This window comes from Chrysemys picta, chromosome 3 (assembly GCF_011386835.1).
Source record: "Chrysemys picta bellii isolate R12L10 chromosome 3, ASM1138683v2, whole genome shotgun sequence".
Taxonomy (NCBI): Eukaryota; Metazoa; Chordata; order Testudines; family Emydidae; genus Chrysemys; species Chrysemys picta.
Window position 1 is genome coordinate 151765014 of NC_088793.1, and position 17687 is coordinate 151782700.

The following is a 17687-nucleotide window of genomic DNA, read 5'->3' on the forward strand; positions in this document are numbered from 1 at the left end:
GAAGGAAAAACCCCCAAACCCTTTGAATTAAATATGTGCTGCTAAACCCACTTTAATCCTCGTTTAAGCTTGTTTGTCGGGTCACCGGGAGGCCAGGAGACTTTTGGAAAGCAACGCTAACTACGACTGGTAAATTCCTTGAAATGTTCACACTCCGTTTTGTTGGGACCAGACATTAATGGGGCCACAGGTGCTTATTATCATTTCATTACCTTTTTCCTCTTTTGTTATCTTATTTTTTTAGTTACCTCTCTCTCTCTCTCTCTCTTTTTTCTTTTCTCCAACATGGTTGAGCATATTCCCTCCCCCCTTTTCATTTTCATGGCTTTTCAACAAAACCAATTTTTATTACATTTGATGTAATTAGGGAGAAGCGAGGGGGGAGAAGCTCTTATTTACACTGTGCTTTCCATTACCCATTCTGAACTCCCATAAGTCCCTTTCGCCCCTGCTAAGTCATTGTCGTCATACTGCAAGAGCATGCCATTCACCGAGAGGCTGCGCTTTGTCCAAATATGGGTTATCTTTTTGGGGTAGGTGCAACATTGAGATGTGGCAAAGTCCCCCATGTCAAAAGAATGGCTACGTTTAGTTTTCCCCTCCAGTGGTAACATGAGGAGACTACGGAATTTTGACTCCTGTTGGCCCAGAAGCGGCTCTTTGTCCGAGTGGCGGGCCACTGTGGAAGTTCTGGAGTCTACCGTGTCCTCCTTTTTTTGACACTTCAGTTCCAGGGAGGCAAAAGCTCCCATTAGCCGATCAATGTTATGTTTTGACCTAGAAGGAGGCCTCCACTTACTGGATAATGTGCCTTGTTCACTTTGGAGGCTATAATCATCACAGTCGCGGCTATTCACTGAACTAGAAGAGGAGGAGATGCTGCTCTGTACAGATTCGCAGTTAAACTCCATGAGTTCATTTCTTACTACCACTTTGGGGTTGACTTGGGGCAGGACCCCGTTTTGAACAGGTTGAGCTCCATTAGTCTGTGAGTAGACATTGCTGACATTGGCCATCTTCCCCTGGGAATTGTTACAAACTTTATACCGGACCATGAGTATGACGATGAACACCAGTAGAGTCGCCACAATGATGCCTCCAATGACTAAGATCATCGTCCCACCCAGAAACTGGCTGTGCATGGATTGGCACTGAGGATAGTCCTCTTTGGTGAAGAACTGGGCACACCCCACGACGTTGGTGGCTGTGAGTGTCGTGGCAGTGTCATCCCACATGGCCAAGACACAAAGGTCATAGCCCGTTCCAGATACAAGGTTGTTTACCACAAAGGCTTTGTTTGTAGCAGGGATCATCCTTTAAGAAAAAAAGAAAATTAGGTTAGAGTTTAATGGGAAACAGATACACCATTTGTTAATTACCAGTGGAGATGGGCCTGATCTGTAAAGTTCAGACCTAGATACAAACTTCGTCAAAGGTCAGGAGTGCTCAGACGTAAGGTTTTTCTTCAGGTCCATCTCTCCTGTAGTTACAGAAGGGAACAAGAGTAAATAAAACCGGTCTGGCCTGTTCCTCCCAAAGTATTTGTATCCAAATTCAGAGTGTACATGGTGTAACCAAGGCTGGGTGAACAGCTCCAGGAACATAAACCTCAGCCTGTATGAACCAACCCTGACTGAGTCTGCCAAATGACCCTCAACTTTGCCCTGCTCAGGACCAGCAGCCTTGACATTGTTTCATGAGGGTCGGGAAATTTGCATTGTGATATGATGATGATGATGTTTACATTGCAATACCAACCTACAACAGTCTGCTTTTGGTGCATACAGATGGCAGACAGCCATCTTTCTCCTTCTCCCTACACTATGAAGGATGGATCCTTGAAATGCAGAGATCTTATCTGCTGGAAATTTCTGCATGTGACCACCTTTCTCAGATGGGGTGGAAAAGAAGTATCTGCAATAAATGCAGAGGCGTGGTGGGAAGGTGTGAGATTGGATTAGAAGAGCAACTTTGTTTTGGTAAATCCAATCAAAACCAAACAGTCCCAACCTTGCAACAAATGAATAAAATATAAAAACAAAAGATATGCCTGAGTTGTGTTTGCAAAATATGGAGTTGTGCATGGAAAAAGACAATGGGCTTTGCAATATGGGTGGTCGCTAATGGGTCTAATCCTCTGTTGCTGTGCATCTTGGGCAGTCATTTACACTAATGCGACCCTGGAGCAAAGTAGATGTAAAAGCACCATTAAATCAGAATGGTGGTGTTCTACCTACAGCCACTCCGCATTCATGTTACACTGGTATACATGATGGCACAAAGTGCAGGGCAGTGGAGAACCAGGCTCATGCCCGGTTTACTTGTTCTACATGTAACTGAGAAGCAGCCTTTACATTTTTTATCACACGCATGTCTTCAGACAGCATCCTGATGGTTTAGAATAGTGGGGGAAAAGGCAAATTAAATATAATAAGCCTGAGTCTCATTTATATCTCAGGCAACTTATTGCCACTCTAGCTTACTCCCACTCTAAGGCCCATTTACACTGCTAGAGTGTTTCTAAAGTGGCTTTAGACTAAAAGAGAATCAGGTCCAGCCATTCAAATCTTGCAGTCTTTGTACAGGCAAAATCCCTATTGACTTTTGCCTGAATAAGGCCTGAGTGGAAATTGAGTAAGAATTTCAGGATTTCACCCAGAGTAACCTGAGATTTGAAATATAAAACTACGGAGCCAGAGACCATCTAGTTAAGAACTGCTGGCCGAGGTTTGTTGCTGACAGTTATGTATTGATATACTGTCATATTGTATGTCTGGGTCAAAGCTAAGACCTTCAGCAGACTCAGATATAGATAGGAAGTCTTTGCCTACTGCATCCCTCTCCCCTTTGTTCTGCAGCTTCAGCAGATTTACCATACTGTTACCATACTGGCAAACAACAGGAACAATTATATGTAAGGTATTTACTTTGTAGCTGATATTCAACAGAGACAACTGATGGCACCTCATTACCTGCAGTAACAACCTTTGTGTGATCCTCCTCCCCCCAAATCTCTAGCATTTGGTCACAGAAGACAAGGTTAAAATACAAAATGATTGAGAAATTCACACACAGCTCTTTCCCTGGTGACATTCCTTCACATGTGCTGTGCTGTCATACCTCACTAGCATTCCATTGATGACAATGGTATCTGCAGAGTATTCCTGGAACATTAAGTAATAGTAGATGTGTTCAACCAGACATACATGTAATAATCACCAGGATGGCATGTGGATAATGCCTGAGCCTGGCTGCTTATGTAGCAGTTCAAAAAGGTGTGTTCTTCCTGGACATGCTAGACCAGAATCTCAGGTGCAGTATGGCTGCTCTGCACTACACTGCCAGTGTAACCAGTCTCTAAAGCCAGTGTAACCATCTCAGGGAGGATCATTTCCATGTACAAGTGATCTTCCAGCAGTAGAGCAGACACATAGACACTTACACCACTCAATCATCTGTTGCCAGGGTAGCAAGGAAAATGGCATGGCCAGAAGAAAGGCGGTGTAGTTGTCATGCCCCTAAACCACGCCAATCCTTCAGGTGTATTTTGGCCTTGGGTAGCCATTGCAGTCAGCACAAATTAGAGCCGCCCACAGGCTGTTCTATCACCAGCCTGCACAGAGAAGCAGTAATATCAGAGCAGTGTAAAGGTGAGCAGTAAGCCGCCTTTGCTTGCGTGTGCACGCACACACACACGCGCACACACACACACACGTCACAACTTGGGTCTCTGCAGTTTGGCCACAGCTGAGGATCTGGCTCATTGCTTTTAGAACACTGTAGGCAAAGTAAGTATCGCCCAGAGATGCCTGGAAAATTGGGCCACCCAGCAGGTGCATTCTAATTTCTACCTAGACCTACCTGGGACATTTAGTATCAGAGCGGATGTGTTCTGCACAGACACAGGCAGGATACTCAGGGGCACCTCAGGTACATTCGGTAGTGCGGCAGGAGTGCTGTACCTGCCATCTCTAGAATGTTCAATCTAGAGCCGCTTCTGATTGCGCTTCCCCCCAATGGTTCTAGAGGCATTATACCTCCAGCCACCACAACTTGGGCAATGTTCCTCTTCAATGCATGTTCCACACCACTGCCTGGGATAGCCATAATTTAGTCCTTAGAATACAATGCCACTAGGGCAGAGATCATAGCATCTTCTGTGTTTTGCAGATTGTCAACCACCCTATAAACAATAATAGTGAAAAAAAGCACAGCAAGAAATGGGAGATTGCATTTGTTCAGATTTTAATATTGGAGCCCTCTGCTAAGTAGCCCAGTTTACACATGTACATTCATGTTGCCCAGTTACTCTTGCTGGTTAATACTGTATCTGTCCTTCTGTGGAGTCAGTGTCAGTGATTAATGTGCTTCTCTAAAGTATTCACACCCCTCAATCCCAGACTTTCTGGCCTTTGTGGAAGCAGGGACATAGTACACGTCTCATAGATAAGCCTGGTCTCATGAGATTTCCTCCTCAGCTTGCAAAGACATAATGATAAGTCTGATTTCTGAATGCTGAGGGGGTGAGGCACAGAAATCAGTTAATGTTTGCAAAGTGCCTTCAGCTCCTCCAATGAAATCGACTATCACTATTGCTGTCTGAACCAAACCGTAGCCCATTAGTAGCCTGAACATAGCCCTAGGGATTCTGCCCAGCTGTGGTTTTAAAGAGGCCTTTTGGGTCTGCGCTAACTCCCTATCATTGAGTGCGGTGTTCCGTGATTAACAGTGCTCAAAGTGCAGAGCAGCTGCGAAAGACTCCCCCACGTGATGGAGCAAAGTAAAGATTGAAGTGGCATCTCACAGCTACCCGTGTTGTGGATAATCAAAGAGTCATCAATATCCCAGAGTGAAAATGTGTCTACATTGATTTTAGGTATGGGGACTCTTAAGTGCTGCCATCAATCACAGCAGACCAGTAATAAGTTTGGGGGAGGGAGGATTATTTCAAACAGAGTATCATGAAATACTTTAAAGATTGGATAACTTCATGAAAACAAGATCATCCTCTTCAGATGCAAGAGAACTAGTTCTGAGTTTAGTTGCTTAACCCCTACAGTGCTTGAACCTACTACTTATTTCCATGTTGAGCTCTTCTATTACAGGAATATTCATCTGAATGTCATGCAGGGTGGGACATCTGAAGTACATTTATAGAACCATACGTAATCCTTGGCTTTAGAGGTATTATGGAAAGATGATCACCTTTCCATAAGTAAGGTTGCAACCAGGTTCCTTTATAAGCCTATTATTAGCCATTATGCAGCTACAGCTGTGCCTAGCAAAATTGATTGAGCTTAAAAAAATACTAGATTTCCCCTGAAGGCTATGGGTTTTTTTCTGGAAAGTTTGAAGAAACGTAACCAAACTACATTTGAGTTCCAAGTCATTAACAAATTGCCCTGCATTGAAATTTTGATTAGTTTCTCATGTTTCTTTGTGCCCCTCTTGGTTAAATAGCTAATTGCTGCCTCTTCGAACATTCCACACAGTTAAATCTCCAGGAAAATTCTTGTCTGGTCCATATTTGAATAAAATAGGTTATAAACGAGTAAAGCTGTTAATGCTTGTTATATGTAACTGTAATGATTATGACCCCTTTAGATGAAATTCACCTATGTGTGCACCTGACAAATACAAGACTTATATACCATTTAAACACCATTTTGAGGGTTTAAGTGGGACTTAAATGGTGCATAGGCCTTGGGATGACCCTGCTGATCAGCTACTCTCTGGTGGTTTAGAGAGAATATAAACATCCACTTTGGCTATGTGTACACTCACGGCAGAGTGTAGACTACAGACACTGCATGCTCAGCTAGCATGGGCACAAACAGCAGTGTGGCTGGTGAGATATGGCTTACACAAGTGCTCTTCATGCCCACGGTGTTTATCCTACCCGGTCCGCGGCATGCCCAAGCAGCTGCTGGAGCTTCCCCCACTGCCAGAGCCTTTCACTACGACGTGTAGCTACACATGTAGTACCTAGTCACTACATGCCACCCTAAGTGTAAACATAACTCTGCTTGATAAGGAATAGTTGAGGGAGTCAATGGAGTTCTTCAGTACCACATGCAGTGGTGTCTGAGGAGTGGGGGAAAAGCTGGGCATTTTTAAGTGCTCCTAAACTCTGCAGGACTGGGTGAGCTAGAAGGAGTTACAGGGAATGGAGGACCCTGTAGAGCTCCTGAAAAAGCCAACAACCATACAAGGAAATAAACTGGCAAAAAATATTAATTTTAAGCTAAGGTTGCTACTATGCATTTCCTTTTACAGTTAAAGGAGTCTAAGCCTTTAAAAATCTGGAAATAAACACTCTGGGAAAGGCAATAAATACTCAACTACACTAACAGTTCAAACAGTCGCTTTCACATTACATAATCCAAAACCAACCTTACCTCATCCCTGGCTAGACAATCCATCTTATAGGGGTCCACTGGCAACCTAATTATAACAAGCGCAAGTTTGGAACTTATTGCCATTAACCCATTCCCTGCCAACTCTTGGCTATGAGCTAGACGCCGCAAAACACCTCCTCAGATCAAATCATTTCTATATTTATTCCCTTACCCTTTTCCTTCTGGGTAGGAAGAGCAGACAAATAACTCCATCATGTTAATGCAAGGATTCAGATAACGGATATTGTACTTAAGGTTACTACTAAAGTGTCTCACTAGAGATTAAAAATGTCCCAGGAAATTAGGAGATTCTCCCACATAGGAGTCTGCGTGCTACACATTTAGAAATGCTGTCTTTCCAAAATGAAATGAGTTTGCAAGTCTCAACTTTGGGATTGTAAAAGACTGGAATTGCAGGAGGTTTTACAGGTCAAGACTGAGACACGTTGGAAGAGCTTTATGGGAGCCAGAAATGGAATAGCAGAGGTGCTATAGGGGAAGACTGAAGTGCATTGGTCGATCTTTGAGTGGAAGAGGAAAGTATGCATGGCTCCCGTATGGATTATACCTGCCTCGGTCCCATGCTTTTAATCTCTTATTTTGCACGAGCACTAAAATTAATGGATCACAACAAAACAAAACGGCATCTCACCTCTCAATGGTCTCAGCTCCCCTTTTTGAGTTCAGCCCTGTTTTGCTTCCAGCACTTTTTCCCCACTGAGTACATACCAGGCAATCTTGTAGCCACAGCATAGTGCAAACTGCTTTTGTGATATCTTAGCTAGGCTCATGGCTTCATTTAAACAAATTAGGAAATAAAAGACTTTGAAAAGCCAGCAGCAACGGTTAATTCCCAGGGCTTCTGTGGACCTCACTTTCATTCCTGGCTAGCAGGGACAAATGTGGAGGGCATGTGGCCTTTTGGATAGAGCACTGAACTGGGACTCAGAAGACCTGTGTTCTAGGTCCTACTCTGTCACTGGCCTACTGGGTGACCTTGGTCAAATCTCTTCAGCTATCTGCGCTTCAGTTTTCCCATCTGTAAAATGGGGATAATGATACTGACCTTTGTAAAGCACTTTGAGATCTACTGATAAAAACACTATGTAGAAGAGCTATGTATTATTATTATAACATAATATACAAATGTCCCCATCCCTTCTTTTCAAGCATTAGGGAGCACCTGTGGGGAATTTAGGGGTTAACATTCCAGCAGATGTGTGTGTGGAGCAGATGGATTAGGGGGAAGATAGATCAGACTTGTTGAGTAGGTTATTTCATTCCAACTTTCCGTCTTTCTAGGGATAAGATACCAACTATTCTTAGCCTGAAATTGGCTGCAGTAATCAGAGAACTTGAGCTCCAACATCCAGCCCCTGAGTATGATTGAATGTTAAGAAGGAGAAGCATTTAATGACTAATCGGATCTTTGTCAAATGTAGGTGCAACATTTCCCAGGGCAAATGCTGAGGGAATGCAAGCTGGCTTGTGTCAGGGCAAAAGGCTAATGAATGCAAGAAGGCTAAGAGTTTGGCCAAACATACATTTGTCTCAAAGCTTTACCAGTTCTTGCTGTAAAGACATCTCTTTTTCAATAGCCCATCTCTTGAGTCCTAGTTGAGTGCCCTGTTGATATCTCCCATGCGACCCTTGTGTGTGTTAGCCGTAGAGGTACACTCCCTGCATTTCAGTAAGATTCCCTTTAAGATCTTATATTCTACCATCGAAATTGGAGAGGAAATGACACATTAGATCCTTTAGTGTAATAGCACCACGCCTTCACCTTCCTCATCTTCATTGTTCTTACATACACACACACCCCTATTCTTTTCCCCCACTTTTCCTCCCCTTTCTTCTTCCCCTTCCAAAGTGTGTGGAGGAGGCCGGTGAGAAAGAGAAAGGGAAGTTGGAGGAGAGAGATAAGGGAGAGAAAGGAGTGGGGGAGCCTAAACTAAAAAGTAGACATTTTTGTTTTTGAGAAATGAAACAAAAACATATTTGAACTGAAATAACCATTTTCATTTTCCTGAAGGAAAGAAGGAAAGAAAGAAAGAACGAACTTTGTTAAATGACAGTTTCCCATGAAAAAAAATCAGTTTGGCAAAATCCTATTTTTGGCAGGGAAAAAATTCAGCTAACTCTACTTGGAGCATTGCCGAGGGTATAAGCAGGGTGGGGTGCTGCACTGTAGATGGAGTTCCCAGGATGAATTTGGGCAGGATTAAAGTTAGAATGAGCTAAAAGGGGAACAGTTCAAGAAAAAGATATGAGAGGAATAAAGTGGTCAGGGTGAAAAAGACTGGATTAATAGAAATTAGGCTGAGGTAGTGGGAGAGCAAAGAATGAAATTCATGCTTGCACAGAGGGCCAGTACAAGGCCTTTAAGCCCTGTAGAACTTCTGTGGTGCACAGACCTCACACTGGCAGGCAGAGATAGGAAAAGGGTGAGAAAATGAGGACAGGTAGAGCGAGAAGAACCTGAAGGAGGAGTGGGTGAGGTGAGTGAAGATGAGAGGGTGACACAAAGAAGGTGATTAGAGTGGAGAACATGGAAGAGTCAATGCAGTGGGAAGCTCCAGAAAGACAAACAGACATAAGTATAGCAATCAGCGGGAGTAAAGCATGCAAACATGCATGTGAATGACAGCACTCAAAATGATGGAAACAGATCAACAGGCAGCTGAATTATGATCAAGGACACAGAACCTGATCGATACAAAGGTGAACGCCAATCAGTGCAGGTGAAGCAAATATGAGACAATTAGGAAGGCAGAGGACTGAAACAGTGCAGTGGAAAGGGCCTAGCTGGGAGCATGCCAGATATTTTAAGGAGCATGGGGATAATTAAGATCAGAGGGGGACTGGAGAGATCTGGGCCCCAGTAGGAGTGGCTGAGTCAACTTTTGGCTGCATGTTCAGTGGGATGGTATTCCTCATTGTTGCCAACTCTTGTAATTTTATTGAAAGTCGCATGATATTTGGTGTTCTTAAAGCCTCAGCTCCTGGAGTCATGTGATAAGGTGAGACTTTCAACTAGCCTTGTAAAAAAAAAATAAACGGTGTTTCTAATCTTTGTGGCTGCACAGAAAACATGACCTGAGTTTATCCTAAAGGATCAAACCCCAGCAGAAAAATAAAGAAAATACCAACTTTATTATTATTTTTTTCAGTTGCATTATTTTGAGGCCTGACTCATGATTTTTCAGTGCTAGGGGTTGACATTACTGATGAAGTGAGAGAGAAAGTTGCTTATAGTAGGATGCTAGGACTTGGAGCTTCAGTAGTGAGTGGTACAAGAGGCACTGTACATAAGGGATGGGACAAAGGGGGAGCTGGGTCCACTCCCCTCTGGAGCCCTGGGGAAGAGGTAGTTGGTATTATTGATGATGGGCCCAATTCTTCTGCCATCTACACCAATGTAAGGAAATATCTGGCTGAATGTTGAGTGGTGTACAGTGTTCCTAAACTGAACAGTGCACCCAGAACCTCTCAGCAAACATTTGCCCAGCCACTCACCAGTACACTCATGACTTTTCTCCTTTTAATATTTTCCTTATTTTACAACAGCCTTAATTTTGCCTTGTGATGGAACAATCATCATGAGAGCCAAATCCCTCCCCACCTTTCTGAATCCTGTCTCCTCATCACTCACACATCCAGCCACTCTTCAGAGAATTCATTTTGTCAGATGAGCCCCCCGGTACATGTCATCTCATTATTATTTCCTAATTTGATTATGCTCTCTTTTGCTCACTTGGTAAAAGGTGGGGGGTGGGGGGAGAGGAAAAAGTCAAAGGCAAGTTATAAGTCTGATGTGAAATAATGAACCAGAGCGATACACCCCCTGAGCTACAGGGAAGAAGAAAGGCACACCTGATACTGTATTTTAGGGAACATTAATTAATGGTTAAATCTATTAGGTAGTTGGATAGTGTTCTAACAGAAGGAGTAAAAGACATTTAAAAGGAGATAGAAAAAAGCACTGGGAGAACATAACCTAGGCCTCTAGGGAACAATCGTGCACTGTCTGGGGAACAGAGTCTATGTAACCTGGTGAGTTCCTTCTATCTCCAGGTTCCTTTGTTCTATGATACATTTCTTCCATTAGAATTTTCTTCAGACTCTTGCCTAGAGCAAGGAGCCACAAGCTAGCTGTGCTGGAGAGCCACTTCTGACTGAATGGAGAGTCACAAAACTCACTATGTAACAGCCTGAGTAGACATAAGTCTGGGGAATGGTGTTCAGCTCCTCGATGTGACCCTTCCCCAAGTTTGGGTGTTTGGGTTCTGGGTTTTGGTTCAGGCCCATTATAGAGATGGGTTCAAGCTTCTACCACACAACCTAGTCATTCCGAGCTTCTCTGAACTTCCTGGTTTTGAATGAAAAAATCGAGCTTCGTCCACTTTCCCCTGACACACCTGGCGCTGGCCACTGTTGGAGATAGGATGCTAGATTAGATGCAGCCCTGATCTTATCCAGTACAGCGATTCCAGTGTTCCTATGTGGAAGTATGAAAATACCAGAGCGGCTGCCCTTAGGGTCTGCCCTGTCCAACTAGAAGCAGAATTACCAGAAATTTCATAGAACAGACTGACCTCAAGATCTCCTCCAGCTTCATTTAGCAAACCAAATTGACTCAGAGGTGCTTGAATAAATAGCTGACTATTTGTATGCCTGTGTGAATTAACCTGTAATTGTGACCTTTTTGAGGTTCTCCCGTAATGCTCCCATGAAAAAATAAGCTTTCTGGAACAGGAAATGTAGCAAACTCATCCCTGCCTAGGAACTTCATGGCTGTTACTGTACTACAAACCTTACACACAGAGAACTTCAAAGCAGCATGGGGAAGAAACTTGGGTTCTCCCATTTTAATAGCACCATCTCATGCCACTTGAACTAAAGGAGAATCTCCACTAACTGTGAGCAGCATAGGTGCTGTGACACAGAATTGAGCAGTTCTGATTCCATCCAGTAGAGGACAGCAGAGTACATACACACCAACCAGTTCATCTGAGAATGCTCCACTCAGGTAGGGAGGCTAGCTGAATGGCTAGTAATGACCCAAGGTGTTTACATTAAAAATACTGGCAAAGCATTTAGGTTTTGTTGTCAGATGCACGTAAGCTACACATATGAGAATTACTTCTGCATGAGTGTCCAAAACATGGCCTGGAAGCTAAATTAGCCTGCAGAGTCCTAAAAGGAGGCCAGTAGCTGTTCCTTTTCCTGTAGCCACAGGGTGAGGATAAAACTGACCAGCTGCAGGTTTTTATTCATTGCTATTGAACTCAACAAATAGTTTTAATTGATCTACTAAGTAAGATTTAAGGCCAGACAAATATTAAGGCTGTGCATGTTTTACTTCTTACACAGCTGTCTATACTGTCATATACACACAATGTGGGACTTGAGCTGAAGCCCTCAACTCCCAGTGTAGTCTGTGAGTCATAGTCCATGGGCTAAACATGCACCCTGTGACATTAGGGAACTTTTGCTGAGGCCAGCCGAATTCATTTTGGAAAGGATTCCTCTTGCACACTCAGACTAGCCGTCTCCCTTTAACTCTCGAGTGAAATGGTTATTTATCAAAAAGGCAAGAGTAGACCACTGGGAGGAAGGGACCTGTAGGTATACAACCTATCGTTCAAATCAGCCACTGTGCCACATGACTGGCAGATAGTTAATGTAACACCATTTTTTTTAAAAAAGTTTCAAGTGGCAAACCAGGCAATTACAGGCCAGTACACCTAACTTCACTACCAGGCAAATTGGTTGAAATTATCATAAAGTACAAAATTATCAGGCACATAGATGAACATGATATTTTGGGGAAGAATCAACATGGCTTTAGTGAAGGGAAATAATCACTGACAAATCTATTAGAATTCTTTGAGGATGTCAACATACGTGAACAAGGGTGATCCAGCTGATATAAATGTACGTGGACTTTCAGAAATTCTTTGACAAGGCTCACCAAAGGCTGGTAAGAAAAATAAGCAGTTATGGGGTAAGAGGGAAGGTCCTCTCATGGATTAGTAACTGGTTAAAAGATATGAATCAAAGGGTAGTAATAAATGGGCAGTTTTCACAATGGAAAGAGGTAAATAGCAGGGTTCCCCCAAGGATCTGTCTGGGGACCTGTGCTGTTCAACATATTCATAAATGATCTGGAAAAGGGGGTGACAAAATTTGCAGATGATACAAAATTACTCAAGCCAGAGAAGTCCAAAGTTGACTGTGTAGAGTTACAAAGGGATCTCACAAAACTGGGTGACTGGGCAACAAAATGGCAGATGAAATTCAATGTTGATAAATGCAACGTAATGCACATTGGAAAAAATAATCCCAACTATACATATAAAATGATGGGGTCTAAACTAGCTGTTACTGCACGAGGAAGAGATTTTTGAGTAATCCCGGATAGTTCTCTGAAAACATCTGCTCAGTGGCAGTCAAAAAAAGCTAAAAGAATGTTAGGAACCATTAGGATACTTGAATACCACGTGCAGTTTTAGTCACCCCATCTCAAAAAATATATTAGAATTGGAAAATCTACAGAGAGGGCAACAAAAATGACTAGGGGTATGGAACATATGAAGAGAGATTTAAAACAAAAACGGGGACTTTTCATCTTAGAAAAGAGATGACTAAGGGGGGATATGATAGAGGTCTATAGTCATGAATGATGCAGAAAAAGTGAAAAGGGAAGGCATTATTTACCCCTTCACACAGAACAAGAACCAGGGGACACCCAATGAAATTAACAGGCAGTAGGTTTAAAACAAAGATAAGGAAGTACTTCTTCACACAACTCACAGTCAACCTGTGGCTCTTGTTGCCAGGCGATGCTGTGAAAGCCAAAAGTATAACTGGGTTAAAAAAAATTAGACACCTTCCTGGAGGATAGGTCCATCAGTAGCAACCAGCGAAGATGGTCAGGGACACAACCCCATTCTCCATGTGTCCCTATCCTCTGACTGCCAGAAGCTGGGATTGGACAACCGGGGATGGATCACTTGATAATTGCCCTGTTCTATTCGTTCCTTTTGAAGCGTCTAGTACTGACCACTGCTGGAAGACAGAATACTGGGCTAGATCTGGGTTGGTCTGACCCAATAGGGCTGTTCTTACATAGACATATCAAATTTGGGTATTCTCTGAGTAAGTGCCTAAATACAGTTTCATCCTTTTACTCTGAGGTCTAATAGTTAAATAAAGCATTTACTGAAATCTGAGACTCTGTCCTTCTTTGAGAATATATTTTAAAGCACAGACTAGTTGGACAACATAGTATGGGGGCAGGGGCAGGTAATATATATTATTGAAGGGAATATTGAAGCCCTGCTAGGTCAGAAAAGTAGCTTTGATTTACACACACTGTAGGGGGGAGATAAGGTGAATTAAACACCTAAGGCTAGTTCAATAGTCTTGTCCAGGAATATGTTCCTTTATTCAAAAGTCTCAGACAGATGAACGGCTATTCTCACAAGGTTAGAGTAAATTGACAAAGTCACACCTGTAGGCCAAAGACTGTGACATATTCCTTACACCATGGCACTGGGACAGACATGGAGTGATTTGCCCAAGGTCACCCAGCAGGCTAATGGGAGAGCTGGGAATATAGCCCCCCTGAACCTCAGTTTGGTGCTTTACCCACTAGGCCACAATACTGAATGCACTGCAGGAAAAAATAACATAGCCAATGTTTGTCAGGTCTTCTACTTCCAGATACCGACTATATATATCTATATCTAAGTACTTACGTGGTCCTCCTCTGACCCAACAGCAGAAGACAATGCACAAAAGATAGTTTTGATGTGTACAGCAGATTTCTCAGCATTAATTGTGGAAGAGTTAAGGACTGCCTCTCGGCAGAATGACCTCAAGTGAGCTTTGTCAAATTGTATGGATGGGAAAATGGTCAAATCAACACTGGACAAACTCATTCTATTTCAGAGTTTCAAAATAACTGGCTAGACTGGATGACATTATACTAAGAGGAGACTGAATCATGGTTCCAATCTCTAAGATTGAAGAGTACTGCTTCATGAGATTCACCCTGGTGTTGTTCAAACTAAACACATTTTGCATAGTTAGTTTCGAGGCATAATATGGATCCAGATGTTGAACAGCTGATCAGAAATGATAAAGAATCACCTTGCACATGATGACCAATCACTGCAAAATTTTGATATGCCTTGCAGTCTGTGGATAAAATGAGATCCAGCTCTGGTTGGTCTATTGATTGACTACTAGTCTCGATACCCTGAGGCATTCAAAGTCACAGTTATTTCCTCGTCCATCATTAGAAGGAAAGTTGAGGAAGTTGTTTTGCACATAATGGATATCCTTTTGAAGTCCTTACAGATAATGGAGATCAGTTTGTGAGTAATTTAATTGAAAGATTCTTTACAGACTGTGGAAGCAAACACATAAGAGCTTCCCTGAACTCTCCAAAGAGTAATGTAAAGAGACAGTGTTTTCATCGTTACCTGAAACAAGCTTTCAAAACCACTAATAGTGAGGGAAGGGACTGGAAAACAGTTGCCAAAGATACTAATGTGGGTGACATAATATATTTTATTTGACCAACTTTTGTTGATGACGGAGACAAGCTTTCGAACTACACAGAGTTCTTCAACCTGAAGAAGAGCTCTGTGTAGCTCGAAAGCTTCTCTCTCTCACCAACAGAAGATGGTTCAATAAAACGTATTAACTCACCCATCTTGTCTCTCTAATATCCTGGAACTGATACGGCTACAACAACACTGCCTACAAATAGGGTTGCCAACTTTCTATTTGCAGAAAACCAAACACCCTTGCCCCACCCTGTGCCTACTCTGAGGCCCCGCTTCTAGTCACTCCATCCCCCCTCCCTCCATCACTCGCTCTCCCCCACCCTCACTCCTCGCTCATTTTCACCGGGGTAGGCAAGGGGGTTGGGGTGCAAGAGGAGGTGAGGGCTCTGGCTGTGGGTGGGGCTCTGGAGTGGGGCTGGAAATTAGGGGTTTGGAGTGCAGGAGGGGGCTCTGGGCTGGGGGTTTGGGCCAAGGGGTTTAGAGTGTGGGAGGGAGCTCCAGGCTGGAGCAAAGGGTTGGGTTGTGGGAGGGGGTAAGAACTCCACCTGGGGGTGCAGGCTCTGGGGTGGGGCTGGGGATGAGGGGTTTGGGGTGCAGGAGGAGGCTCCAGGCTGGGGCAGGGTGTTGGGGCATGGGAGGGAGTGTGAGGTGCAGGGTCCGGGTGGCACTTACCTCAGGTGGCTCCCAGGAAGCTGCTGGCAACTCCCTCTGTCTCCTAGGTGGAGGCGTGGCCTGGCGCCTCTGTGCTCTGGCCTTGCCTGCAGGCGCTGCCCCACAGCTCCCATTGGCTAAGGCTCCCAGCAAATGGGAGCTGCGGAGCCAGCACTGGATGGTGGAGCAGTGTGCAGAGCCCCCATGGCCACTCCTAAGCCTAGGAGCCAGAGGGAGATGCCGGCAGCTTTTTGGGAGCCGTGTGGAGCCAGATAGGCACTCTGCCTGCTCCACTGTGGGTGGCCAGCAGGACTTTTAACAGCCTCGTCAGCAGTGCTGACTGGAGCTGCCAGGGTCCCTTTTCAACTGGGCTTTTCCATACATACAAAGTTCCTAAGGGTGTACTGCTCAACTATACATAGAGCTTCAGGTGAAATGCCTACAAAACTATTTCTCTACAGGAAATCTGCTGTAAAGTTCCCTTCCCTAGCTCCAGATTGCATAACTGAAAACAAGGTGCAAAAACACCATAAAGAGTATAAACAGAAAATGGAACAAAATGCAGATCAAGTACACGATGATACAAAGACCACGTTTTTCCAAGTTGGAGGAGCTTGGCTATGTTGCCAGCCCTAAAACCAGGGTTGGGACAGCTGGACGCATTCTATAAATATGAGCAATATGTCATCCTTAGAAACTTGTCAAAAAACTTATTTATGCTGAGGAGCAAAGAGGGTGGGTTGTTCCTTTATTCGCAATACCAAACAGCAAAGACACATACTATCAGAACCTAGTTACGATGCCTCAGAAATTGCTTTGGACTTTAAGCTAGACTCTCCCATTTCTATGGAGGAGAAAAGAATACTCAATCAGACTGAAATTCAGTCTAGCTCTAGTTTGGACGCTAATTTGGAATTTCGAATAAAGAAGATGATCCTCATATTCGGACTAATACTAAAAGTGGAAGAGTTGTGGAAGCTTGTTAGATTTGGCACGTTTTATGTTAAAAAAATAAAATAAAGTGAAGAATGGGGAAGAGTGTCATCTTATCGGCATTGCATGGATCTGTCAGGAAATGCAGAGGCAGGACGATGAAAGCTAAGGGGAGGGATAGCTCAGTGGTTTGAGCATTGGCCTGCTAAACTCAGGGTTGTGAATTCAATCATTGAGGGGGCCATTTAGGGAACTGGGGTAAAAATCTGTCTGGGGATTGGTCCTGCTTTGAGAAGGGGGTTGGACTAGATGACCTCCTGAGGTCCCTTCCAACCCTGATATTCTATGAATCTAAGGAGGCATGTGGACATACAGAATTTAGGGAATTTCTGAATAAGGCACTGAATATGGCTGTTGGTTATATCCATTTACATGCTGGTGTAATAGCTAAACAAAAGCATTTAATTGAAACCCAAGCCTCCCTGCTTCTTCGTGAATACATCAAGCAGTGCATTTTAAGGTTCTGATGGTTTAGCTCATGGTCTAGCTCTATGATCCAGCTTGCCATTGGGTCTTTCGTCAATAGGGGCACGTGATCCTTATTAGGACTTGGATTCATCAGATCCAATAGCCAATAACAATCTTGAAGGTGCACATTGATGGGGGCTGAGGTGGAGCCTGTCTCTTGCAGTTGATGAAGCAAGAGTTTCTACTACTTTTGCCAACGGTGACAATGAGTTGGGAGGAGTGAAGCCCCATACCTCCAACCCAGCCTTCACACAAACTAGTGTTGGATAGGAGCAGTGGGTTGCAGATGATGCATTTTCTTTAATGGTCACTCAGGAACCACACTCCCCCTGTAGTTTATGGGCCCAGTTTTCCATTGCTCCACTCCTGTGTTTGAGACAGGATCAAAGTTAAGTGTCAAAGGTGATCAACTCTGCTCCCTGTACTAGGGGCCGTACAGGGCCTGCCCAGCTCCTGATGTAAATGAGACCAGCCTGCTCTGATTTACATTCTGCTTTTCATGACATCCTATGAGCCCTAGAAAACAAATAGCTGTAGCTCCATGCACTCTGGCAGTGCCCCCTCTTCACTCTTGGCCCCCTATGCCAGGCCAAGGAGG

At 43.7% G+C, this 17687-nt stretch overlaps 1 protein-coding gene across 2 annotated transcripts in view; it reads right to left on the minus strand.

Moving 5' to 3' along the window:
• Positions 1-222: 222 nt before the first annotated feature.
• The window catches only part of LRFN2 (leucine rich repeat and fibronectin type III domain containing 2), a 225779-nt gene continuing 208314 nt past the window's right edge, over positions 223-17687 (minus strand). For both annotated transcript variants that reach the window (XM_065589291.1, XM_065589290.1), the window contains exon 3: positions 223-1314. In XM_065589291.1, coding sequence (XP_065445363.1) covers positions 396-1314 — 919 coding nt within the window. In that variant the 3' untranslated portion in view covers positions 223-395. The remainder of the gene's footprint in view (positions 1315-17687) is intronic.